Genomic DNA, 27,492 nt, shown 5'->3' with positions numbered 1-27,492 from the left:
AATATTCGATTTTTCATAAAATTTTAATTCTACGCAAAATTTAATTTTAGGCGGTACCGCTTAAGATGGGAATATTTCGCCGCCAGTATATCGTACCTCGTCGTCCTGCCAACCTAGCAAAGCATACTCACCGAAGTAGCAAAGCATGATGATGACTTCATCCGCTCCTCCGTTATTGGATCCTCCTGCTTCTCTCTCTCTCTTCCTTTTGGCTCTTCCGCTCTTCGCCAATCTCGTCGTCGAGAAAGAGATCGGAGGGGAAAGTTCGTGGGGTGGCTTCTCAGATGGCGATCCTCTACTCGCTGGTGGCGCGAGGATCGGTGGTGCTGGTGGAGTTCAGCGCGTCGCCGATGAACGCGAGTGCGGTGGCGCGGCAGATCCTGGAACGGATCCCCGGTTCACAGGACACACATGCTTCCTACTCGCAGGACCGCTACATCTTCCACGTCAAGCGTACCGATGGCCTCACCGTCCTCTGCGTCGCCGATGATACCGCTGGCAGTGAGTTCTCCCTTTCCCTACCCTGCCATTCTTCTCTTACATCGGTGCCCGCTGTGGATGGTTACTTGTTGATTCTTTGACGTGTTTATTGTGCTTTCTTGAAAGTAAAAGGGTGGGTCAAACTATTCTGATCTCTTCAATACCAGTAGCCGTATACAAAATCTCGTCCTGTCAAATTGGATTCATTTATCTTAGAAAGAAATGTTTAAACATATTTTCACCGCCCAAAAGGGCCAATTGGGAGAGAAAAGAAACTAGTTCCCCTTTACTAAAATGATTGTTCGTGCCATATTACCAGACGGACTGGCTAAAAGAGGTCACCTGTCATTGTATGTAGTACAAAAGGTGGTTGTCACATTATTCGCCAGATCATTCCACATTACCATAGAGGTCGTAGATTCATAATTTAAGAGTTGAACTCATACATCATGACAAGGAAGATGCTGAATTTGGCTTATTTGTCAGTATGCTTGCCTGACAGTAGCATTTTGGTGTTTTCACTGTGAAGCGTTTGCTTTGGCTGACACTTATTACTTTTTTGTTGCTTTGTAGTGTGATGTGGATATGTTCCTAGTTGTAATGGAAATTCTTTCTGCACTCTTATATTTTGTTTTAAAAAAAAAATTGTGATGCTTTAGCTCTTCCTCAAGGAATCATCATTTATGTAATTCCACATTTCTAAATTTTTAGTAAATGGACCAGCAATTAACGTCCTCCATTATATTAGTGATATTGCAAGTTGTAAATTGTTGTGTTTCGGTGAAATTCTTCTAATTTCTTGCTCCAGTAATCAAGATGAAGGTAAAATTTAAGTTCCATCAGCATACTTGATGGTTATTAGATGTCAATGCAATACCAATGTGATAGAAACACAATAGTTACGGCAGGTAGGATTTCCTTGTACGTGATTGGGTTGGAAACCATGACTCTATTAGTATGAAATTGAGCAATATCACAGCTTGCTTGTGAAGCATGCAAGTGAACACTTACGTGACATTGTAGAAGGTGTCACGCAAATACTGTTTGAATCCATAAACGGTTGCTTACTACTTTGAACTTGTAGGCATTCATTACATCCTATTGTTTATTGCTCTGATATCTTAGCTACTTATACTCATGCAGCCAATATCCTTGTAACTGTTTATGGTCTTGTTCTTTTTTTCTTTATTGTTGTATACCTAGTCACAGCCTTCAAATGCTCAACTTTTGATGAAACTAATGTGGGAGCATTGAGCAGTTGGTGGGTGCATCATTCTACACAGTCAAGTTAGCAAGAGAATTCCTGTATGTATGGACTTGGTACTTAGCAAAGCTTGGTAGGGATGTCCCACAAGAAAACATCCTTGATCTGGGATGCCTCACACACAGATCTAGATGTTATGCCCAAAAGTTCATGTCTAATGCCAAAGATGCAAGTGGTGATTTGGACTCTATGAAGCATATCTCTCTGAACAAGAAACTAAACCATGAATTGTTTGTCTTTCTCTTTTCATGGTAAACTTGCCTAACACTAAAGGCAATGTCTGTTACCTCATTCTAGTTAATGATCTCCTTGTCTCCTTGATACCCAATTACCAACCTTAAGTAAATATCTGTCTCTATTTTCATTGTAAATTTGCCTAACACTAATGGCAATGCCTGTCACTTCATTCTAGCTAGCGCTCTCCTTGATACCAAATTACCAACGTTAAGAAAATAATGGATTGTTTTTGTGTTCACTTTATTACACATTGATCTTTCCTAGGAAATATAAATATTAAGAGCTGTATGTTTATTTTAATTATAACAACAGCTAGTAGTCATCAGGCTTTCAAGGCATATCAAATTGCTGTTCTGTCAAGGAGATTATCGAGTCATATTGCTCATAAACTTACATGAATTTCATAATTCTTGTTCTATTTTCCTTTTGATTAAAGTAGAAAGATTGACGGATTCTGTAGAAATGTCCACCAAATTGCTACTCTTTTCCTGTGGTTAAATGATTTATTATCTGACCTATTGCATCATTAAAGACATTTTTTCAAGACAAATAACATGTGGATGTAATAAATGATCCATGTAGGAAGAATTCCTTTTGCTTTTCTTGAGGATATTCATGGAAGGTTTGTCAAAACATATGGCCGTGCTTGTCATACATCACCTGCTTATGGAATGAATGATGAGTTCTCCAGGGTCTTGAGTCAACAGATTGATTACTATTCTAGTGATCCTAATGCAGATCGGATGAATCGGATCAAGGGTGAAATGAGTCAGGTAGATTACATTTTAAATGAATACTTTTAAAAGACATTTTTGACTTCCTTTCATGTGTATACATGGGAAGAAACCAAGAAAAGACATTTTCTTGGCCATTAAAGTAATTTGCTTCATAATTTTGAATTCTTTTGCATTTGTCAAAAAACACATTATCATTCAACTGAGCATGATATATATTATTTCAATTCATGTAAGTATGTTGCCGATATTTATCTGTTCATATATTTGACTGATTCAATAGTGTCGAATTGGTAGAAAACCCTTATCAATTATAGATTTCACAATATATAGTTATGTTAAGAAGATTCACTCACCCCTATACAGTATATATGTAACATTTATACTTCATATCTAAAATACACAATAAATATCTTGCTTTCACTGTAAGTTGTATGTGATAATGTCAATCTTTATGCTAGAGCTCTTTTTCTATTATTTCTTTCTGCTCTATCCCCAATGGTGGGCTGCTTACACCTACAACGAAATGAAAACTAAGTGTTACATGGTTCAGAAATGCTGAATCTCAGCTAAATCATCATTAATCAGGACTTTTGAGAGTAAGTGAACTTTGGTTTGGACAGGATATAATAATTTTTAACATGACTTGTTAGTATCTATTGTGCAGTCTGCCTTTTTATCTATTTGAATAATTTAATGATTCTTGATATGTCATAGGTGTGCAATGTTATGATAGAGAATATTGATAAAGTACTGGAAAGAGGTGATCGATTGGAATTCCTGGTTGACAAGACTGCCAACATGCAAGGGAATACAATTCTCTTTAGGAAACAAGCACATCGATTTAGAAATACTCTGTGGTGGCAAAATATTAAGCTAACGTATGCAATATGCACTATTCAACTTCTTGTTTTTCATGCATCGAATTGTATGCTATATTCTATTCTAGGAAAAACATAAGATACTTTCATAATATGTATTCCAAAACCAAGTTACACATTAAATACCAATTTGGAATAAGTGTATTACTAAAAGAATCCATGCTTTTAGTTTTCTGATCTTCCAGTAGCAACTTAGTGATTTCGGCTCTTGGTAGGCAAGTTCACCTAATTGAACTTCATGTGGATTGTTGTGCATGATGACCAATCAGTTTCTCGTCAGCTGATCTGTAAAGTGGAAAGCTCTGTACAAAATATTCTTCCATGACTCACTTGGGTTAAAATTCTTATTCTCATTATTTCATGTAATAGAAATTTTGAGTATGGAATTTAATTACTGACCTCCTTTAGCACATAGCATCTACTCATTTTAACTCATTTATGTAGATAAGGTTGTTAATCATGTCAAGCAGATTGGAAACACCCAAATTAGCTGTATCTATAAGGATGCAAGTTGTGAAGTAATGAAATTGTAGATGATTAAAATCTTACCACTCCTTAGGTTCCCAAGTATCAAAAAGTTTGCAAGATAGCTTACTGCCAGTAGCATGGTAATGAATGACAATCAAAATATGACTATGTACCTGAGTAAGCAGGTCTTGCAGTGTGTTGTTTAGATTAACCTCCACATCACAGATAATTATGCATGAAGATGTATCTATTTGGTCAGTTCTTAAATATGTAAAAGTTGTTTATTAGTGTACTGTTGCACTCGGTTATATGTTGTCTTGTGCTAGATTGCAATGTTCCTGTGAATCTTATCCTTGTTGTTTAACTATTACTACTTACGAATCTGTGATGTTTTTGTGTTCACATATAAAATTATGAATGCAATTCTCATCGTATAGCAGTTTTTTCCCTAAGCTATTTCTATTGATAATTAATTGGCAACTTTTTGTGGTTTTCATTTTATACCTGTTTTCAGCATTCATCATGATATGGCAATTGCCAGAGCATTCTCTTGAAGATACTTCAGTGTTTTATTAGGGTTGTTCTTTGTTTGTACTTTATCTAAGTTTAAGCTTTTCTGCTTCAAATAAGAACATTCTCTGACTTTGACAAGTTGTGTCTTGCAGGATTGCACTTATTCTACTCATCCTGATTATTATATATGTTGTGCTTGCATGTCTATGCCATGGCATTACATTGCCAACTTGTATCAGGTAGAGTTTCTTACATATGCGATTGTAATTTGTGATTCAAAGGTTGTATTGGTTTCTATTTTCTCATGCGTTTTTGACACTGTTATGCTATTCTATCGACATAGTGTTATTCATTTTCTGCTACTTTTCCTTCTTTTCTTTTTCTACTGCTTATTGAGTGAAGGTGATCTGTTTACATGAATCTTAGATGGGATTTATAATGTCGAGGACAAACCTTGGCACATGGCCTTGGCTCAGTTTTGCCTATTGAACTTTTCGTTTTTCTTTTCTTTCATTTTTCTGAGTTAGGGATTGTGGCAATTTGTGAGTAGAGTCATCCCAGATACAAGGGACAAGCTATTTGAACCATTTTAATTTCGATAGAGATTATATAAAAGCATTTAGTAGATATATCTTGCTTGATTGTGGCTAGTGGAATGATCAAAATTTGAAATTTTAATCAGTTGTTATTTTGGGAGACTTAAAAAAATGTCGTCACATAAAATGCTTGCATTTTTTATAGTGATTTGATCCGTCATAAAATGTTGCATTTTTTTTTATGATGGGTGCAATTTATGAAAAGTGAGTTCATTCCAATTTAAATTTAACAAGCTATTTAGATCGTAGAAGTCACTATCAACCACTTAAAGTCAAGAGTTTGCTTGATTTGAGAGTTTATGTAATACATTTCTTGCATGTCTAATGCACTAAGTATCTGTTCTTTTGGTCGCAAATGCGAATAAAGCTAGTAATGGTCGTATATATTATAACCTCTATGATTGATTGCTTTATGACAATGGCCGTTGTACGAGGCTTAATTCAAGGTCCATGTAATTCCTGAATGGTCAACAATTTGCATTTGTTTTATTCCATTTTCTAGCGCAAGAACGATACTGATGATTCGCCGAGCAGTTAAGTTTGTCTGTTTTTAGTGGTCCACGAGAAAAATAGAGAGAACGTCTTATCCGTAGTGGCAAGTGACAACATCTCTCTTGTATTTTCCGTTGTTTTGGATAATCAAATGTGTTTGTTGAATGATATCTGAGTTTCTACGTGAATTCTTAGAGTTTTGAGGGTTATTTTTAATTACGTGAAGCCTTTGAACCCGGCGGTAAACCAACCGAATCGAGTCAAATTTTATTGTGTTTAAATTTATTCAAACACTACTATGTCAAATACGTCCACGTGTGGCATGCCATCACCGGCTACTGGCGTGGCATCCGACCAGGGACGGACTACAATTCCAAGATGAAGTACCCGAAAGTGTCTCCCAGAGTGATGGAGCACGAGCCGGGATGAAGACGAACAACCTCACGATGCAGGGACTAGGCCTTGTGGATCCCAAGCGTCTGCAAGTTCTACAACGAGCTTCACAGCTACTTGGCGGCAGAGGGGGTCGACGAGCAGTGCATCTTGTAGGCCCCCGGCGGCGAGCTCGGAGGGAGGTGAAACTCACAAGACAGTACCACCGAGCTCTGGACGCTTCCATCACCGAGAATTTCCCTGAAAATGGATGCATCCCTTGCATGAACCACAACACTGATGCTCTGTATTGGTCAGTCGTGCTCTGCGTTTGCTTCATTGTTTGACTACTCATCCATGAACTTGATGAGGCTGATAGCTTGAAGCAGACGGCGGTGATGAGGGCGTCGGACGATTGCTATCCCAGGGAGTCGGTGTCACTTCCTCGGTGAGATCATGCTCCCTGATTGGGATATGTTTCATCCGGCAGCAGAGTACCATGCCTCTGCTCGTGCTATCAGTGGAGGACCAGTTTATGTCAGGTGAGCTCAACCATGTTTACTCTATCATCCTCATCACTAGTAATTTAGATGTTCAATCATTTGAACTTGCAGTGATATTCCTGGAAAGCACAACTTCAAGTTGCTGAAGAAACTGGTCTTGCCTGATGGGCCAATTCTTCGTGATCGACTACCAGGTAGACCCACTCGAGATTGCCTCATCTCTGATCCCACTCGTGACGGCACTGGGTGAGCACCATATATGATCCTCAAAGCTCAACACTGCATTGATGGTTTAACAGTACGGATGCTGACTACCCTTCTGATCAGCTTGTTGAAGACATGGAACATGAACAAATACACAGGCGTTATCGGAGTCTTCAATTGCCAAGGCGCAGCATGGAGCTCCACAGAGAAGAAGAATATTTACCACAGTACCTCTTTGGAGGCTCTGACTTGTTCTGTGAGTGCCACTGACGTGCATCTCATCTCCGAGGCGGCCTCCGATCGTGATTGGAGTGGTGACTGTGTCACATTCCGGCAAACTGACGGGCAGCTTGTGATCCTCCCGCACAAAGCTGCCATCCCGATGACCTTGAAGGTTTTGGAGCATGAGATCTTTACAGTCTCTCCCATCAAGGTCAATTTGCAGAATTGCTTAATTTTTTCAGACTTTGTCATGAAGTTTTTGCCTGCTAACACCTGATATTGTGGGCTAATGATCGAAGAAGACTTGCAGAAGAAAAGAATGAAAGCTTGTGAATACTATGGTATGATCACAAGCCTTCAGGACAAAAAACATAAAGTTATCAAAGCTATTGTCTGCACTTTGGCCTACTGATCACCACGGGTCCAGTGGCTGAGCTGCCACTTATTCTGGCTGCCATAGATCCACACTTCATGCTCAAGGAACAACATGAAAAAAGGAAAAAGAAAAAGAGAGCTCCACGGCTCAAGCTTGAAGCAAAGAATCTGGTTATAGCCTTCTTTAAGAAAGATGGCAAGGAAACTATATTTTAACATGGGCCAACTTTAAGTGACGATAAATAGCAGGAAACAGCTTAGGTTAAGGAGCAAAGCAAGATCAAGATGAACACTGCCTTAACATGGATACACTTCTTGGTACTAATCCTTGCGCTGTTAATACCAAGATCAGGTGATAAGCCTAGTTACCAGTTTTTTCAGTTTTCTCGAATAGAATATTAAGTTTTTTTATAATGCAATTTACCTTCATTTATGTACTACTAAATTTCTTGGAAATGTGGCATAATATATAGATGGGGATGATCTGCCGAAGCAGTGGTGCATAGCAGATGAACAAACACCAGATGATGTTCTACAAGCAGCCCTTGATTGGGCATGCGGCCCTGGGGGTGCAGATTGCAAGATGATCTTACCTAACAAACCTTGCTATCTTCCCAACACTATCAAGGACCATGCATCTTTTGCTTTCAACAGCTACTGGCAGAAATACAAAAATCAAGGAGGCTCTTGCTACTTCAGTGCTGCTGCTATGGTTTCCGACGTAAACCCAAGTATGATAGTATCTTCTTAGATGAACTTAGGATTCACAGAATTGGTATCTTAATTCGACAGATTCTTAAAAACATAATGCATGATCCAAACTCCAAGTCGATAAGCTACGTAAGCATGCATCAGCACATGAAATGAACTTAAGCATTCAGTAACAGTCCTAAAAGCAAGTTCAGAAAAAGCAATCTTGACTATTTTAGAGATTTTAGCTATAGCAAAATGATAACTGCTAAATGCATACTTACCTCGTTGGTTCCTCCAGGTAAAGGCGCTTGCCAGTACGAATCACACCCCTGAGACAAATGAGAGGGCAAACATTCATAGCTTATCATTATTAGCCATCTCTGTCTTAATAATAATATTTAGCAGATTTTGGCATTTGCCAATGTACTTGAATATCAGTGCATGAAAAATGTTATTGTTTGTGTTCCATATGCTTAATGTCAAGTTCATATGTTAACTGAATGAAGCTTAGTTTACTAGCTTTAACTAGGCTGATGGCCTGATTATTTAACAATTGTATTCGAGAATTTTCTGTCAATATATTGTCCTTCCACCTTTCTTTCCAATATCACTGTATACCTGATTCTAACAAATCCATATAACAATCACATATCTGTTGGGCAAAAATCATGTCTAGCATTGTGCATATAAGTCACAACTTGTTTTCATTGACAATATGTGATAACAATATTACTTAATTATTTGAAACACAAAAGGCACATAAAGACTGAGAAGAACACCTTTGACAGTTTGTTCAAAACATCCGAGTATCTATTTAAGTTACAACATGGATGTTTGTACACAACAGGTGACACTTATTCGTTGATGACCTTGTTTCTGTCCACCTGAATTAACTTGTGGTAACAACAGAATGTTGATCTCAAACTGTAGGAGAACAAAGAACCACAAATATATTGCATATAATATACATAACACTGCATTACATATCAGAATCAGAAGAGTAAACTTAGCCACGCAGCGATAAATGCAAGCCCACCGAATGGTGCAAGCATAGAGTATTGCTTATCTTCAACATAGGCTGCCATGTAGCACCTAAAGAAACCACAGGCACTAGCATTGAGATACTTTTACAATTTCATTTTGATGTGCTTGACCACCAAGAAAAAAAAACATTAACAGTTTTTCCCTCACAAAACAAAAGCACCAACAGCACAATCGCCCAAGATACAGTAGGTTTAGGGACTAGAAAATAACTATTGTTAGACACAATGGACAGCAATTGCAATGCAAACTATTCAGTATGACAACGAGCATGTCAAATAACATGAAACAAAAACAAGCTTAGTGATTGTTCATGATTTGAAGTTGTTTAAGCAGAGTGACCTCGTGCTACAATTATTTAAGAAGCCCAATTTAAATCAATCATGAAGTATAAAGTAGAAAAACAATTTGTTTGGCAATTGCAAAACTGGATAAACAAGAAAAGTAGCATCTGAACTACATTATCTAGTTCTACTTGCAGCAATGGATTGAGCTGGCCTACAAGACTGGCATGTGAAGGCATACATACAAAAATCTAAAAAATGAAAAAAAAGGTAAAATCAAGATTTTTAGCAATTGTTCCAATTTTAATCCTTATACTCCATTTTCCTCATTCATCAATGGAGAATAAAGCATTGTACAGAATTATGGATGATTGTATTTAATATTACATATTCAGATATTTACTCTCACTCTGCAACTGCTTCCACTAGAACACTAAATTGATTATAACTTATAGCAACTTTTTGTAAAAATCTGACCCAAAAAACTAAAAACCAACAAAATTACAAGAAAGATAAGTTTTTAAATCGTAACGTATTTTTACATAAAAGAATATTAGTATGATAAACTAAACAAAATGATTATAATTATCCTACTGAATCTTGTACCAATTAAAGAATGAAAAATGAAAAGAAGAAGATTCACTCACGATCCTGAAAACGTCAAGATGCCGGCCACGAGAAGCCCTCCGAACTGCTCACAATAAGAGATAAATGTTAGGTTAAACATAATCGACGCCTGTTCAGCGATTAACCTCACAAGCGAGAAGGAAGACTAACGATGTTGGGGCGTTTGGTGATAGGAGCTCCAATCAAGGCGGCCGTGTGGACCAAGTGGTATAAAGAGGCAGTCCTCCAAACCTTCGTTTTCGGCGTCCAACGAGGACAGTAAAGATCAAATCAATCTTTTTTCTATAGAGAACACGCCAGGGAAACCACGGAGGGAGACCCTAAACGTTGAGCGATTGGTGCTTACCTCCTTGAAAGATGCATTTTTGGGGTCGAAGAGGTGAAATCCGTAGCTCCCCAGGCCGATAGCAGCAGCTCCTGATTCAGAGGGAGAAGAAAAGATCAACAACGAATAAGAGAAAGAGAAAGGATCGAAGCCGAAGCCGATGATGTTGCCGTACCGGAGATCGCGGCGACCTGATGCCAAGTCTTGGGATCGATCGAGATCGTGGGCGCCATATTGCTTTCGGTTACCAAGAGGAGCTTTCTCCTATAGTCAACTACATTCAGTAGTTAGCAATGCACGTACGTTGACGATGGTGTCAAACCGGCAGATCGGGCCGGCCGGGTCTGGGCCCTCTCGGCCCAAATACGTATCGTTGTAGATTGGACCTAGCACAGGCTGTCTTGGTGCTAGATGGGTGCCCGAGTCCAACGGTCTTGAATATATATAATAAATAAATAAATAAATAATAGAAAATAAATTTGCACCTCTATTTACAAGCACCATATTGTTTTCATCCCCTTCGAACCAAGAATGCGTTGACTAACCATCTTTAAGCCCAAGGGTGGAGTACGTATTGTCCGGGCTTTAGTCAGGGGCCTACAACGTTGAAGAGGGCAATCTCCTTGTGATATTAAAGTGGTCAGAAAGAACATGTGTGAAAGAAAAAGATAACGCAGAGTTTTTTTTTTATCAATATACTAGGGATCAACCCAGGGGCTTATAACATTTGATCTATAAAATTATTAGCTCCGCCATTGTTTATGCCAATCAACTAACCATCATTGCCAACTCTTTTGGTTGTGCGTTGTCAATCACCATGTCGTGTGATTGTTGATCGTCCATAGGTCAATTGATCTATTGTTGTTAATCATCCCTACAAGTCTATCTTTGAATTGATCATCAATTGTTGATTGCTCGATTGATTATCAATTGTCAACCATCTGTTAGTTGATGATCGATTGTTCATCGTCCAAGTTAGTCACTTACGGATTGACGACCATTAATTAGCATTGTTTATCAATCAAATGGCGGCAATCAACCTCGTTAAGAATAATTTGTCAACTATCAGTTGTCTCCTATCTGCCTGTTTATCATCCCATTAGTCATTTCTGCAAGCCATAATAGAATAAGATAGAAAGAAACTGAAGAATATTTTCCATTTGTTATTGCCTACTGATCGAAACAAATCATTATTGTAAAAAAATTTAAATAAAAGTTCACATATAAATTGTTTTCGCAAAATAATATAAAACTAAAACTTGGGGAAAAAATAATATATAGGCAATAGAAGGGGGGATTGTCGTTTTTAGAAAGGAATGAATAGAAAATTAAATTTAATATTTAGATTTATTTAGTTTGTCGAGATAGAATTGGCCCAGTGAATTCAAGGTTGTTGAGCTTATCGTTGTCAGAGCCAGCTTTAGGCATAGGCCACTATGACCTATGCCTAGGGCCCCCAATAAATTAGGGCCCATTTTTTAAAAATATTAATTATATATATATATATATATATATATATATATATATATATATATATATATATATATATATATATATATATATATATATATTTATATTAAGAGAATAAAAAATTATTTATATCTTTATTAAATTTTAGAGAGATTTGGTATGATCATTGGATTTTATAAAGATTTGGCATAGTCATTGGATTTCATATAGATTTTGACATGATTCCAATATATTTAATATTTCTCAATTCTTAAAACTCTAATTTTAATAGTTTCTTTATATTCCTCTCATTCCTTCCTTATTAACCTAATAATCTATTTTGCTCAATTTCAAATATTTTAATTATTTGATAGCTTATTTTCTCTCCTCAAGACATTTTCGAGATCATCACAAAGGGTGTAAGAAGAGGAACGATCAGAATTAAGATCTTTTATTACAGATTTTTTGATAATCTTAAAACCTAAAGGTATTGTCTTCCTTATATTTCTTTATCAAATCTTTATTTATGCTTCTGTTAATTTCTTATTTTCTTATCAATGATTTCTGTTATAAACTTGTCATTTTATTCATAGTTAATATTGTTAGTAAATTTTTACAATATAAAGTTATGAGCATTACTGTTGTATTAGATCAATAATAAAAGCTCTTATTTCTTTTTTGAATGAGTATAGAGAAAATGGATTCATATCTGCTATGATTTCTGCTAAAGAAATTATAAATAAAATTAATATAAAAATTTAATTAATAATTTTACATCTCAAAAAGCTAAAAAAATTAATTTATATAAAAAAATTATTTTTAAAATTAATATTTTAATTTATTTAAAAAAAATTTTAAACCCACCATTGTCGATCTCAAATCCGAATAAAAAAAGATAATTTTTTTAAAAATAATAATAATTATTTTAAAAAATTCATCTAGGGCCTCCCGGAAACTTGAGCTGCCCTTGATCGTTGCATTATTATTCATTGCCTCTAGAAAGAAGCAAAAGTAAGTTGAATCTGATGAGATTCATCCCGACCTTAATTGTCAACCTATTTTCTCTTTCTGAATGCATCTCTTCAACATGCATTCAACACTTATATAAATTCAAACTCATTCTAACTCAGTTGATTGACCAGGAGTTATTCTAACTCAGTTGATTGATCAAGAGTTCTTTCATGATAATTTTTTGGATGACATCAGAATCATTCAATATTATAAATTGGAGTCAATTGTTTAGTGTGAACATGACATAAATGAGGAGTTAATATCTAAGTTCTATAACAATTACATTCATCTGGAAAATGATTTATGATACCGAACCCACATCGCTAAACGCAATCTAAACTTTAGTCTTGAAATCCTCAAATTTTTTTTAGTGTTCTCTTTCTACAAATGACTTTATTTTTTATCCTGTGTTGTCTGATTTATTGCCTCCTCATTTTAGGCACGTTTCCATATCTTTCATGTATGAGCATTTCTATAAAAGACCTCGTCTAAATGGACCTGATGCTTCTATTACCTCATTTCTGCTCTTCAAATGTTAGTTGTTGGCAATGCTCCCTACTAAGTTATTGTCAATTGCATTGCATGCTTCTCAATGTAACTCGTGCATTAGCTACTATTCAACCTTCATGCACTTTTATGCTATATATATGCATTTCGCCATGCCCTTAAACATTAATGTGGCATTAAATATGTTTCACTGTATCATTCATTTCATCAAATCGGTGCATGACACTGTTCATATACCGTTTGGAAATATTATCATGGAGTGGCTAGCATCCTTGCGTATAGACATTTCTCGCGGCAAATTGCACCATTTCATCAAAGTCTAAGGAACAAGAGATTCATATAGCATGAGATAATTGGGAAACAAGAGTATTTAAGCTTAGAATTGAGGGTTTATGGATAAAAACCTATTTTGGGGTTAAACACTAAACTCTAAATCAAAATTTTGGGTTTGCAATCTCAACAATCGATTGGGTTAAATTCAGAATTTGAGGTTTACCCAATTTTTGCATCAATCGATTGGCAATTTAGTTGATCTAATCTATTAGTAAGCAATTTCGAACAAACAAAAGATGCTTGAATCGATTAGTCTATTCGATTGAGAGTTGTCAGCCAATCTATTGGTAGAGTTTTCTCGAGCAAGACAGCAAGTAAAGGTTTGCCAAATTGATTGCAAATTGATAGGACATTGCTAATTGATTAACATAATTTTCTCGAGTGAACAAAGACTTACTAAATTGTTTGGTAGATCGATTAAATTAACATCAACAATCAATTGATAATTCCCACCAATCGATTGGAATTCAAAAGTAAGAAAATCTCAGCCATCGAACTAGAGTTAGTGATTGTTTAACGAATAATCAATGGTCAACAATCAATTGGTGATTAGTGGCGGTGCAAAAATGACTTGATTTTGAGTAATTTAAAAGGGGAGGGGGGTTTCCCACCCAAAGATGTCGCTGTTCTATTGCATTCTTTCTATGCAACATTAGCATCAAGTTTTGATCTGCAACATCTTCAAACAACCAAGAGAAGAAAAATCAAGTCAAACTTGTAATCTCTTCATTTCTTCTCATATTGCTCCTTCATTTGCTAAATTTTGCAAGTCTATTGTAATCCTACTATATGAAGGTTTCTTCGGCTTCTATTTTTATTCGAGAAGGAGAAAATAGAAGTGGTGAGCAAGAAGTAGATCCTTGGATTAGTTGCCTCAAGAAGGTGAATACCAAGTAAAATCATCCATGTTAGTATTGTGTGTGTGTCGTGGTTGAGTTCCTTCAAAGTTTAGACTGTCCTAGTTTAAGACTAATCAATTTGAGTTATTCAATTCCCCCCCCCCCCCCCCCCCCCCCCCCCTCCTTTTATAGCTTGCAAGGTCCTAATAGAGTTGAAAAGACTATCTGGACAAGGAAGGTTGAACTGGCCAAGTAGGTCGAATTGCAAAGCTACCAAGTAGACAGTTGTTGAGCTGCCAAGCAGACTGAGTTACTGAGTTGACCGAGTTGATAAGCAAATTGAATTGTTGAACTATCAAGTAGGTTGAGTACACTGAGTAGCCAAGATGTCGAGCTAGCCAAGTAGGTCGAGTACACTGAGTGGTCAAGTTGCCAAGCTAACTAAGTAGGCTGAGTTATTGAGCTATCGAATAGACTAAGTTGTCAAGTTGTCAAATTGTCAAGCAGACTGAGTTACAGAGCTACCAAGCAGGCTGAGTAGGTTGAGTTGCTAAGTTGTCAAGCATATCAAGTAGGTTGAGTGACAGAGTGACAGAGTGACCGAGTAGCCGAATTACTGAGTAGGTCATGATGATGAGATGGTATGATATTGTCCACTTTGAACCTAAGTTCTCATGGCTTTGTTCTTGGGCTCTCCCCAAAAAGCCTCATACCAATGGAGATACTTTTCATTCTTTTAACTCCATGATCTTTTCCATGTACTTTAGATGTGGGACTATGTTTGCACCCTTGCAATCCAACAGTGTTAAATACAGTTTTTCTAAACCAGATTGTCCCCTCTCTGATTGTGCTTAGAGATTTCATAAGACTTTTATTTCCCGTGATACAATGATTCAACCATGTTTACAATCCATCATTGATTATATGTGGCAAACTGAATAGTACTCAAATTTTATCACGGAAAAGAAGCTGAGAAAGGATGTGAGCAAAGAAGGAACATGGAGAAGTTGTTTGCTGATGAATGAATTGATTATTATCTGTTTTGATTCGACTATTAATGTATTAGTTTCATTAGTTTGAGGCAACAGGGAAAAAAATTCGAGTGACAAAACTTTAGTTGGGCTACTTGAGCAATTGTTGTCTCAATCAGTCCAACATTCAATGCATAGAGAAAGGATGAGAGCAAAGAAGAAACATGCATGGAGAAGTTGTTTGCTGATGAATGAATTGATTATTATCTATTTTGATTCGAATATTAATGTATTTGTTTCATCCGTTTGAGATAACAGGGAAAAAAGTTCGAGTGGCAAAACTTTAGTTGAGCTGCTTCAGCAATTATTGTTTCAATCAGTTGTCAATAAGATTTAATACAATCTAGTATTCATATTCATACTGGAGTCAATTTTTTCATTCACTTTACTAACCTAAACATAGAGATGTTAGAGATGGAGAAATTTTAAGGAGTATAATTCTGTACTGTTTACGTTAAACCTTGAATGGTAGGAACCTTAACTTGATTATACAGAGTTGTAATACAATTTGACTGGTTAGATGGAAGACAAAAAGGGGGAATTTTTTTTCTAATTAAAAAAAAAGAAGTGTTCACTACATGAACAAAGCGCGCATGTGCATCAATATTTAGACTATGAAGTGAGCCAAATATATCAAAATCATATGCCAACAAAAGGCCAAAACAGCGCTGTACGTACGTACGTGGTATATTTATCCTTGTATTAACGATATTTATGCATGAATTCTCTTCTTAATGTGCTAATTGTCACCGTAATACATGATTATTACGATCATAAATACATCTAATATTAATAGGGAGGAGTACTCACGTTGCTAGCTAAGATTAGTTTTAACCCTACTCAGGGTTGGAGGAAAAATATGAGGCAGCGGGGGATGAGAGTAAAAGTAATATAAAATGTCCAAACACGATTTTTTTTTCCTCTTCCCTATCTTTTTCCTCCAATCGTCTTTTCTCATAACAAACCTAATCATAATTATTGGAGAATATTGACGATCGATAATTGTGCAATTCTTTATAATTAAGACAGGGCCTTTAATTGTGCAATTCCAATGGAGTCATCATTATTTGTGATAATATATAATTGTTGGTGAAATGGTACGCGTACTCTCAAGTGTTTGAAGAATTTGTGCTCTCGGTTCAACCTCACTGCTTTACAGGGTAATTTACGTCGCATAGGCACTGAGAAAAACTCGAGGAGACACATTATTTATTCACTAGTGTTGAACTTGGCAGCAACTGATCTGATACTCATTGCAGAGAAGGAGCCCTGCAATGGGGAGCTCACATAGGTGAAGACCTTTATAGGAATAGAAGAGGAATGAGAGGCGTTGAATGGGAGCTCGATCGACATGAATGATCAGTGCAGGAAATCATACACGAGGAAGAATAGAGGCTTGGATACCATATTAAGGCAAAAATTAAGATTTTGTCATCCTTGGAAACCCTAGGTAGCCCCCATTATATTATATAGATTTTTATTGATAAAAATAAAATTACCAATAATAAGCCTCTTAAAGTTACATAATTATTTATAAATTTGGACAAATATATCCAAAATATATAATCATCTACTCACAAAAATCTATGGAAGTCACCTCTCCATCTATCAAATACAAAACTGGAAGCAGTGAATTGCACTGATATAGATCTATTCATCTACAAAACACGAATCTTGATGCAGTGCAATAATCTTAAGCAATGACCCTCCAACCATACTATGGTTGGTTGTGAATTATCAAATACTACATTTTAGAATATCATATATTTACAGAAACATATACTACTACTGTGAGTTTTCAAAAAACTAGGGTTTGGAATTAAGATCATATATTGCGTTTGTGAATCCACGTACAATACCTAGACACCACAGTTTTGGTGGTTTTAAAAATTATACACTACAGTTTCGATGACCCTTTTACTACAAAGGTCAATATTACGGTTTGGTTGCCCACAATATTTCAGTGTCAAAGAACATAGCGTCACTTTAACTTCTGTAAAAGGTGGAATTTATCACTCCAGCGGTCTCATACGGTCGGTTCCATGATCATCTGTGAGAAGATAAACCGAGAAACTGTAATTGACCACAATGGAAAAAACATTATCTTGACTTTATCAAAATTCGAACCTTTGTCCACTTCTACAATTCTACTCTATCACTTTAACTAATTACATTAGGATGAGTGTATAATCCAGTACTGTTTCAAAATTTTACTGATGGAGTCATCTCCCTTCGCTAAAGATCATTTGGGAGGGAGCTCCATAAAATGTAAAATGTGTCCCACATCCATTTCTTTTTCTTCATGCACACGTGATTGCTTTGTGGCATGACGTACGTTCTCGCTAGCCAACCAATTAATATTTCCTGATACACAAAAGGACCCATGCAGTGATATATGGGTTGTCTGAAAATAAAGTTTTTTAATTTCTTGGGACTTGGCCCATCATCCAATAATTAGTACGTGAGGCAAATATATGGAACCATGAAATAGTTGATAATTAAATGAGTGGAGTTGGGTAATCTGTTGCTTTCATTATGTATATGCGCAGGTGCTATAAATAGGGTCTTCATGCTGCGTGTAATATATTCCGCAAGTAGTGATGAAATCAGTGGGAAATTTTAAGCTGCAGGGCATATATCGCTGCCTCTGCTTCCTTCTCCTCATTCTACAACTCTTCAATGCTGATGCCGCTCCTAATTATTTGAGTTATAAAACTCTCAATGCCGGTGGACCAGCGTCAGCGAAGCCAGCCAAATCTGGACAAAGTTATGTTCGCTCTTGCGGTAGAATATTCTGTTAAACTCATCACCAACGTTCTTGAAAACTTCATTCAAGGAGCTTGGATCATCAATTTATTAGTGTTTTTCCTCGTTAATTAAGATTTAGTTTAGTTGTGAGAGATATTGTTATGATGTGTTCTTTTCCTCCTTGCTTGTTCTTGTCGTTGTTTCAGTTTTCAGCTGCATGTATGCCAAAATTTATCCTTGTCAATTAAGATTTATTAACGGGTAGACTGCAGGACCGGCAATCTTGGATACAATTCAATATGGCAAAGTCGAGAAAAATATTTTTTTTCATCGTGTGAGATTGTTGGATTACGGATTCCACTTTTTATTTTAATTAGATGCGATCAAATAGTATAATATTGATTAGCACCAAACATCATCAGTTGAATAAATTTGTAAGATCACAATTACCTCCATTTTTGGAAGCTACTTCCTCACGGGTAGTTCCAAGAATTTTTGATTCCTTAGATCCCCTTTTCCTCATCTTTTTATCCAAATAAATAATTAATTAACTTCCTTCTCTTTCTTTCCTTTTCCCCCTCTCGTCTCCCTTCATTGAGAATAAACCTTAATTAAGAAGCATTTACTTGGAAGGAAAGAGAGAGGGGATGGAAAATGACAAAAAGAAAAATATATATATGAAAAAAATTAAAATCACAAGAAGAAGAATATACATAAATGTTGTTCGCTAAATGTTTTTTCGCTAAACTGGAAAAAAATGACAAAAAGAGATAAACGAGATTGAATTTTTTTCTAAAAGAAATCTATATAAACAAAATATTGCAACAAAAAATAAAATCAAATGAACAATGCAATTATTTAGAGAAAAAAATCCGTTAGTGATGAGTTTACTTGGGCATTTATCAAGCTAGCCTGTCTTTTAAATGTCTCATATATGCCAGCTGATAAATTAGAAGATTGTTTTTTTTAATGTGAAAAGGATTTTGTTTTCAAAAGACCGCCTAAAAGTATTTTGCTATTATTATATATCATTCATCCGCTTAACCGATGGCTTAATGGTCTAACATTTATATAACTTTTTAATCAAAATTATTATATTAATAATAAATTTTAAAAATATATCAAAATATTAATAAAATTTGAATTAAAAATGATTAGAGAGTAAATGATATAAATTTCACTATAAATTTATTGTTTAAAAAAGATGATACAACTCACTCACTGCGTTCATTTGATTAGTACGTAGTGAGTGAGTTGTCTGACAAGAACGTTATTTCTTGACCCATCATTCGATTAGTACGTGCAGCAAACATATGGAAATGATTGAAGCTGGGGAATTTTGTTGCTTTCGTTAGCGTTGATATATATATGAGGACGTTAATTAGCCAACCATTTCCTGGTCCACAAAGGACATGCACCATGAGATGTCTAAAAATAACGCTACTTCTTGGCCATCATTCAATAGTAAAAAATTTTGATTAGAGTTGAATGATTTGCTGCCGTCATTACGTATGCAGCTGTAAATATATAATTAATTACAATACAATTCAATGATATGAGTTATTTAATAGGATAAAAATTATAAGAAATGGATTATTTAATAGAGAGAGAGCTACTTTCGACTGTAACCTCTTCTTGCTGCAACCACAGTTAATAGGAATTGTTTTTCGCTTGCGGCGGCCGGATTTGCTCGATTACCAGGTGTCGCTCTTCATCTTCTTGCTGCGATAAATTTGTATTTTTTTTCTTACTTCTTTTCCTTCTTCTAATGGTTAGCTAATCTTTGTGTTCTTCCGCGAGCTTGTTGCACTAATCTTCAGCAATAACAAGACAAAAACGGGTTCTTTGGTAGAGTTTTGTGTGTCTTCCTAATCGAAGGAGCTAGGGTTCTCGCCGTTCAACGCGTGATCCCGGTGGTTGCGCTGCTCGCAAGGACATGCTCCCCTAAGTCCGAAGTCGTACGTTGTGGATCACCGCGAGAGGAAACGACTGCAAATCTGGAAATCTGAGAAGACAAACTCCATATTTGGGATTGTAAACCACAAAGATGAAGAGTGAAGACGGCTAGCTAGGAACTATGGGGATTGATTGAGGATAAGAACATGGAGTACGTGCATGCACTCCATTTAAGCTAAAATTATTAAATCCGATGGAATCCATATATATCTCCACAACCACGATATTGTCTATTTTGGGCCCACGCCCTCATGATTTTAATTTTGGGCATTATCCAAAAGGCCTCATACCAATTAGATATTTTTCATCTTATAACCCCAGGATCTTTTCCATATATTTTCAATGTGGGATTTTGATTGTATTCCAACAATCTAGCTACCCCTCAAACAAAGGATCATTGGGAGCCCCTCTTTAACGGTCCCAACGTACCCCTTATTGGTACGGATCCCATCGGATCCGCCCCTTAACGGTCCCAACAAACCCCTTATTAGAAGCCCCCATCACATGGACTTGCTCTGATACCACTGTTAGATCCGATGGAATTCATATATATCTCCACAACGGTACGATATTGTTCACTTTGGGTCCACGCCCTCATGATTTTGATTTTGGGCATTACCTAGGCCTCGTACCAATAAGATATTTTCCATCTTATAATTTTAGGATCTTTTCCATGTATTTTCAATTTGAGATTTTGATTGTATTCTAACCAAAATGCTTCTTGCTTTCAAAAGTTTCCATTTTTTTGCTTTTGCCTCAAATTGAATTTCAATCTTGCTCTGAAATTATAAACATTCCCATGCATAAGTTTTGAAATTTTGGAGCTGCCACCAGTCACAAGGGTGGAAATGTGCAGTGTAAACCATGCACCTTACTACATTGCAAAATGAACTAGAAAGCCAATACTCAAGAGGTGCATTACATTAATGTATTTTTAAATTTATCAACCACTGTTCCATCAGTGATTAGTCATTGTTTGGCGCGAATTTGAGATTTATATAGTCATCAAACACTTTTTATTTGTATGTTTGATCGGGGCTCAACGTTTACTTAAAAAAAAAAAAGATTAATATGAATAAATTTAGAGAAGTCTAAAAATGCAATGACATCAATTTGATTAATTAACACAAGAGGCATTTATAGTTGTTCAATATTAATGTAATCAAATCTACACTACAAAAAAAACAGCATTCTGCGATGAAATTTGTGACGAATTTTGTCAAAAAATTCATCGCAAAAAGATTTCCAACAAAAGTTGCGACGAAAAATTTTCGTTGCTATCAAATCGTCGCCAAACTTCTGCGACGAAAAATTGATGTTTGTCACAAATATTTGCGATGAAAAACTAAATTCGTCGTCAATTGACGACGAAATTAGATTCGTCGCCAAATGGCGACGAATTATGTGTTCGTCGCCAATTGGCGACGAATCTAATTTCATCGCCAATTGGCGACGAATCATTGTTCGTCGCATTTTGGCGACGAACACCTATTTCATCGCCAATTGGCGACGAATTCGGCGACGAATTTAGTTTTCGTCGCAAATAATCGATAAACAGTAAGTTACGATGTAATTGCGACGATCATTGTTTCGTCGCAAAATTCGTCGCCAATTGGCGACGAATTTGATTTTCGTCGCAAATTTCGTTGCAAAATTAAAAAAAAATAAACAACAACAATTTATTTTTTTAATATTCCTGTAATACATATAATATCGATCCAATCGGATCGATTTACAAATACATTTAACCTGTAACAATCAACCATATCAAATCTATAACAATCCAAACAATCCACATAACATTCAAACAAGTATATCAAATCCATAACCATCCATACAATCCAAACATCATAAACAATCCAAATATCATATACAAACTCCATAACAATCCAAACATCAGATACAAACTTCACAACAAGTCAAACAATATCCATAAACAATCCATACAAAGTACTGGTCCACCGAGAAATCCATACAAAGTCAAAGTAACAACGCGCATCATCAAAATCCAACAAATCCATACAAAGTCTAAACAAATCAGATGAGATATGAATAAAAGATAGGAAGAAGATCATCGTGGTCCCCCAGAAACTCTGCTGGATTCTTAGTCACTATCTTTTATTCGCCTGCATACAAAAATAAAAACAGAGATAAAGTAATATCATTCAGATGCAATAAAAACTAAAACCTATAAATTAAATATGTAAAGAATTACCTTTTTTTTTGAATTTGTTTAAAAAAACCACCTGTTAAAAAAAATTAAATAGTATTAGTAACAATATAAAAATTATTAACTTACAGGTCTAATCAACTACCAAATAACTAAAATAATGTTTATAAAAAATTCCTACATAAAAAACTCATGAAGTATCACCACCATCGTCGCTGACGTCATCGTGGTCGTCGTCGTCGTCGACGTCCTCATCACCAAGAAGAGATTGCAACTGAAAATGTTGCAAGATGTGAGATTGTTGTCTTTGCAATTTATTAATTTCATTATCTCTTTTTTTCATTTCGTGATCTCTTCTTATCATTTCTTGATCTCTTTGTTCTAATAACCCTTTCAAGTGGGTTACCTCCTCAGTCAAACTATGAATCTGTGATGTGACAACAGGGGAGGTGGTAGAAGAGGTACCAGCAACTCTATTGTTTATGGTTTAGGTTTTCAGGTTTAAAGTTAAACAAATTTAAGGGTTTAACATTTTAAAGTTTACGGTTTACGATTTATGATTTGAGAGTTGTGGATTTAAAGAGATAAAAACCATATTAAAAGACATACAAAATATATCATAATTAAACTCTATAACAATCATAAAATATATAAGACAATCATGGTAAATGCTTTTAACAATAACAAAATTAAACTTACAGATTTGGCAGGTCATTACTTGATCTATTTAACTACAACGATAGAAAATTACATGACATTTTTTTCCTTAGCAAAATAAAAAATATCATGTAACTCCTATCGCTATAGTTAAATAGAAAATGTAGTAATCATGTTTATATATCAATTAACAATAACAAAATTATACTTACAACAGGTGAAAGCAGAAGTATACGTAGGACCGCGTGCCCTCAAAGCAGGAGTATGCTGGAATTCACGAAACGTGTAAACCTGCAAAAACAATATTCAAAAATTAATCAACACTAAATTCACATCATGTATCTTAAAAATTATGTAATATTTATACAACACACTAAACTAAATTAACATCATGTATCATACACCAATGCAAGCACCGGCCAGGCCCCGCCAGCACCTCCCCGCGCCCGGACAACACCTCCCCGCGCCGGCCAGCACCTCCCCGCGCCCGGACAACACCTCCCCGCGCCGGCCAGCACCTCCCCGCGCCGACCAGCGCCTACCCGCGCCCGGCCAGCACCTCCCCGTGCCGGGTAGCACCTTCCCGCGCCGACCGGCGCCTCCCCGCGCACGCCAGCGCCTCCCCGCGGCCGGCCAGCACCTCCCAGCGCCGGCCACCACCTCCCTGCGCCGACCGGCGCCTCCCGCGGCCGACCAGCACGTCCCCGCGCCGACCGGTGCCTCCCCGCGCCCGGCCAGCACCACCTAGAGTCGGCCGCCACCTCCCCGCGCCGATCGCCGGCGGCTCGCGCCCGGCCACGGCCAAGCAGGGGCCGCCAGCGGCCGCCAGCGCACCGGCGGCGTCCCGCGCCCGGCCAGGGCCAAGCAGGGGCCGACACCAGCCGACCGCGCACCGGCGGCGGCCCGCGCCCGGCTAGGTGCACTCCGGCGGCGAAACCGAACCCACAACGAAAAATAAACGAGGAAGAAGGGAGGACGATGCTTACCCGTCGTTTCCGGCGAGATCCAGAGGCCAAATCGTGGGTTTTCCGACGAGATCCAACGAGATCCGAGCGCAGTCGGCGAAGTCGGCGAAGAGGAGAGGAAAGAAATCGCGAGCGCATAAAGGAAAAGAACTGGATCTAGGGTTTAATAAGTGATTTACGACGAAACATTTTCGTCGCAAAATTCGTCGCCAAATTGGCGACGAATAAGGTCTTTCGTCCCCGATTCGGCGACAAAAATTAGCATTCGTCGCCAAATTGGCGACGAATTCGGTGTTCGTCGCCGAATTTTGGCGCGGAACAATATCTTTGGCTAAAATTTGGCGACGAACACGTAATTCGTCGCCCATTTGGCGACGAACAAGGTTTTTCATCGCCAAATTGGCGACGAACCAGAACTTCGTCGCCAATTTGGCGACGAATTTCTTTTTCATCGCCAATTTGGCGACGAAACAGCCTGTTCGTCGCCAAATTGGCGACGAATTACGTGTTCGTCGCAATATTTCAGCGCCATTTGAGGATACTATTTTTTTTGCAACGATTTCATTTTTCGTCGTCAAATTGCGACGAATTATTTATTCGTTGCAAATTTTGCGATGAATTATTTTTTGCGACGAATTATTTTAGTTGCTAAATCGGCAACTAATACTCTTTTCGTCCCAAATTTTGTTGCAGATTTGCGACGAAAATAAATTTCGTCCCAAAATTCGTTGTCAATTGACGACGAATATATTTCGTCCCAAAAATTCATCGTAAATTGACTGTTTTTTTATAGTGTTTACATTAAAAATTATTTGGTTCACGTAAACTTCTATATTATTATTATTATTATTATTATTATTTATTGTTCAAATCATTCAATTAACAAGCATTATTATTATTATTTGTTCCTTTTTTTTTATGATTAAAAAAATTCAATGCCATCGGATATTCTTTAATATTTCAATTTATATTAGTATTTTTACTTTAAATTATAAACAATTTTTGTTCGGTTTTAAAAACACTATTTTCGTGCGGTTGTTATAATTTTTTAAATAAATAATTAAATTAGGATGACTTTAAAAATTATTTTGTTGACTTCAAACTTCCAAATTAATCTTATAAATATCATTATTTATCATCAAGTTGTTATGAAAAAAAGTTGCTATCATTGTAAGTTAGTCAGAGGCCAACAATAGCCGAAAATTAAACAATCAAAGTTATATAGTCGAAGAACTCCCAAAAATAAATTAAACAATTGAATCTCTATGACAATATCATTAAAAGACGTTAAAAAAAATCAAAATTACAAAGATCTTTTGAAAAATACCAAAGGATGGCCATTAAAGTTACTTATTTGGTAGGAAATTGTTCACGCACCGAAAACCTGGCTCCTTCATATAATTACGCCAATATTCTCATTACCTACAAATTTAAATAAAACTGAATAAATAAGTAAATAACAATTTCCTTCCTTCATCAGTTCCATTTGAATTCAGTATCGTCAAACTACAGTTACCTTGTCTCATCGACTTTCCTTTTCACAGGTCAAATGGCCCAACGGGGGAGCGATTCGAGGACAAGTTCATCGAGTTGCTTCAGAAGTATGGATATGGAGGCGCTTACATGTCTGCTAAATGGCTGAAAAAACCAGTGTTCACAGTTCATACAGTCTTTTGCTCCCACTTCTCTAATATACATTTCAAACAAGATGGATTCTCCCAAAATATTGCTGATTGATGATTTCAGCATGCCAACACAAGACACAAATCAGGTTTATTTCTGTGGTATTGCAATCATATTTTTGAAACGAGCTGCTAATGTTTCGACCTCTGTCGCAGTCATACTGGGAAATTACTTCAGATAGCTACTTTGAATATATTAGAAAGTACGTAGTGGGCATTGGGCCCTGGAAAGACACAATTGTTCCTCCACTAAACAACTATTTAACTGCACGCACCCTCTGATCTTGTCGATAGAGCTCACGGTTTCTACATTTTTTATGCCGGAAAAGTTTTTCTACTAAGTTTCTCTTCATAGTTTTCAGTTTTCTTAATCATGGAGATTGGGATGTAATAATACATTGTGGTTTTCGATCGATTCAAGTCAACCCGCCGCGACTCGTCATCCGCACCGTTGGTGTAAGGAAAATATCTCCCTGCTGCCATTTCAGATCTCCTTATCGCCTTCGTAAATTATTCAGTTAAATTTCATTTATGCGGCCAAGATTCGATACGCAACAACAGATTCAATGCATCATTAGGATTCCCCGTGACGGCGATATTCAATTCAACTAAATATTTGGTAAAGCTGCACAAGAAGACGAACCTCACAGCCACCCAAATTAAATTAATCAAATCAAAGAGGCTGCTCTGTTTTTTTTCTTCTCTTCTTCTTCTTCTTCCGTTCCAATCATTCACTTTCCAGCAATCGTGGTTCATGGAAGCTTACTACTACTATTGCTACTACTATCCGCTCCGGTCATCGCCATGGCCCTTCCTCTTCTCGCAACGCTCCGCCGCCATCCTCCAACAAAACTATATCCGATGGGATGAGACGCAGGACTCACACCACTTCACTGCACAATTCGCAGGTCCTAATTCAACTCTGCTTCTTTAATTCTCTCAATAACGATGAAAAGGTTAAGTTTTTTTAGTTGCAGGGTTGAGGAAGGAGGATATCAGAGTGGAGGTGGAGGACTCTAAGTACATGATCATCAGGACGGAGCGGCCTACCGTCGACGACGACGAACATATTCCAGAGTTCATAAGGAAGTTTCGCTTGCCGGAAATGGTCGACGTCGAGGGCATCGTAGCGAAGTACGAGGACGGAGTGCTGACGGTGACCGTGCCGAGGTCGATGAGTCTGGGGCGGATAAGGATCAGGCCCGATGATGTGGCGGAGGGGCGCAACGCCGTGGCTCGTGCCGCTTAACGAAGAAGCATTCGTTTGGGCATTTGAATCGATTGGTTTATGGTAAAGTCTGTGATTCTGGCAATTTAGGATTTGATATTTGTGATCGTATATTCTGAGTTGGGGCTGCAAGAACATATTTATTGTGTCGTGTTATCAGAAGTTCCTACTTACTTTCCTCTGTCGATCAATTCTTCTTTCAGGGTTTAATAGATGAAAGACGCAATCTTTCGTCTACCTAAATTGCGTCTGTAAAAAAATCCATATAATTTATGTAATTCTTTCCGTAAAAATCTATGCTTGAATTTGTTTTTTTGATAATCCATAAATTTTGAAATTTTTGATCGATAAATTTAAAAGTATGAACAAGATTATCTTCTTATGAAAAGAAACGTGTATGTATAATTAATGACTGATGATAGATGTTAAAATTAGTGAATTTGCATATAGAAATCATAATCAGTGTACCTGGATGCTAATGCAATGTTTTAACAAAATAAAACTAATAAGAAAAAATAATTTTAAAAAGCTATAATTTATTTATAATAATCATAGTTAAAAATTTAAATCTTATAGTAAATTGTTAAGAAAATAAAAACTCAAAA

General features: G+C 36.7%; 4 protein-coding genes and 1 pseudogene across 5 annotated transcripts; 4 read left to right on the top strand and 1 right to left on the bottom strand.

The window, feature by feature from the left end:
* The first annotated feature begins 185 nt into the window (after positions 1-185).
* LOC141833009 (vesicle-associated membrane protein 711-like) lies at positions 186-4,918 on the top strand. The gene is made up of 4 exons (XM_074720389.1): positions 186-501; positions 2,564-2,754; positions 3,433-3,596; positions 4,730-4,918. The coding sequence occupies exons 1-4, from the start codon at positions 285-287 to the stop codon at positions 4,818-4,820; spliced, it is 663 nt and encodes a 220-aa protein (XP_074576490.1). The 5' UTR covers positions 186-284; the 3' UTR covers positions 4,821-4,918.
* A 1,172-nt stretch (positions 4,919-6,090) lies between these two features.
* LOC141833981 (putative galactinol--sucrose galactosyltransferase 6) lies at positions 6,091-7,243 on the top strand (annotated as a pseudogene).
* On the top strand, positions 7,225-8,466 carry LOC141833010 (glucan endo-1,3-beta-glucosidase 1-like). The gene is made up of 3 exons (XM_074720390.1): positions 7,225-7,693; positions 7,815-8,072; positions 8,333-8,466. The coding sequence occupies exons 1-3, from the start codon at positions 7,627-7,629 to the stop codon at positions 8,365-8,367; spliced, it is 360 nt and encodes a 119-aa protein (XP_074576491.1). The 5' UTR covers positions 7,225-7,626; the 3' UTR covers positions 8,368-8,466.
* A 223-nt stretch (positions 8,467-8,689) lies between these two features.
* Positions 8,690-10,573, bottom strand: LOC141833012 (uncharacterized). Its single transcript, XM_074720391.1, has 5 exons — positions 10,487-10,573; positions 10,333-10,403; positions 10,137-10,217; positions 10,007-10,050; positions 8,690-9,126 (listed from the first exon to the last, which is right to left on the bottom strand). The coding sequence occupies exons 1-5, from the start codon at positions 10,542-10,544 to the stop codon at positions 9,027-9,029; spliced, it is 354 nt and encodes a 117-aa protein (XP_074576492.1). The 5' UTR covers positions 10,545-10,573; the 3' UTR covers positions 8,690-9,026.
* Positions 10,574-26,286: 15,713 nt separating this feature from the next.
* Positions 26,287-27,180, top strand: LOC141833763 (15.4 kDa class V heat shock protein-like). Of its 2 annotated transcripts, none has more exons than XM_074721259.1 (2): positions 26,287-26,567; positions 26,631-27,180. In XM_074721259.1, exons 1-2 carry the CDS (start codon positions 26,414-26,416, stop codon positions 26,906-26,908), a joined length of 432 nt encoding a protein of 143 aa, XP_074577360.1. In that variant the 5' UTR covers positions 26,287-26,413; the 3' UTR covers positions 26,909-27,180. The 2 variants fall into 2 exon arrangements, with proteins under 2 accessions (XP_074577360.1, XP_074577361.1); XM_074721260.1 differs by having other exon boundaries at positions 26,290-26,567; positions 26,637-27,060.
* Positions 27,181-27,492: the final 312 nt, after the last annotated feature.

The sequence above is a fragment of the Curcuma longa genome, chromosome 8 (assembly GCF_044706935.1).
Source record: "Curcuma longa cultivar G26 ecotype Majalengka, Jawa Barat chromosome 8, ITB_CL_G26_1.1, whole genome shotgun sequence".
Lineage (NCBI taxonomy): Eukaryota > Viridiplantae > Streptophyta > Magnoliopsida > Zingiberales > Zingiberaceae > Curcuma > Curcuma longa.
Note: the sequence above shows the minus strand (reverse complement) of the source record. Positions and strands in the feature narration are given on the sequence as shown.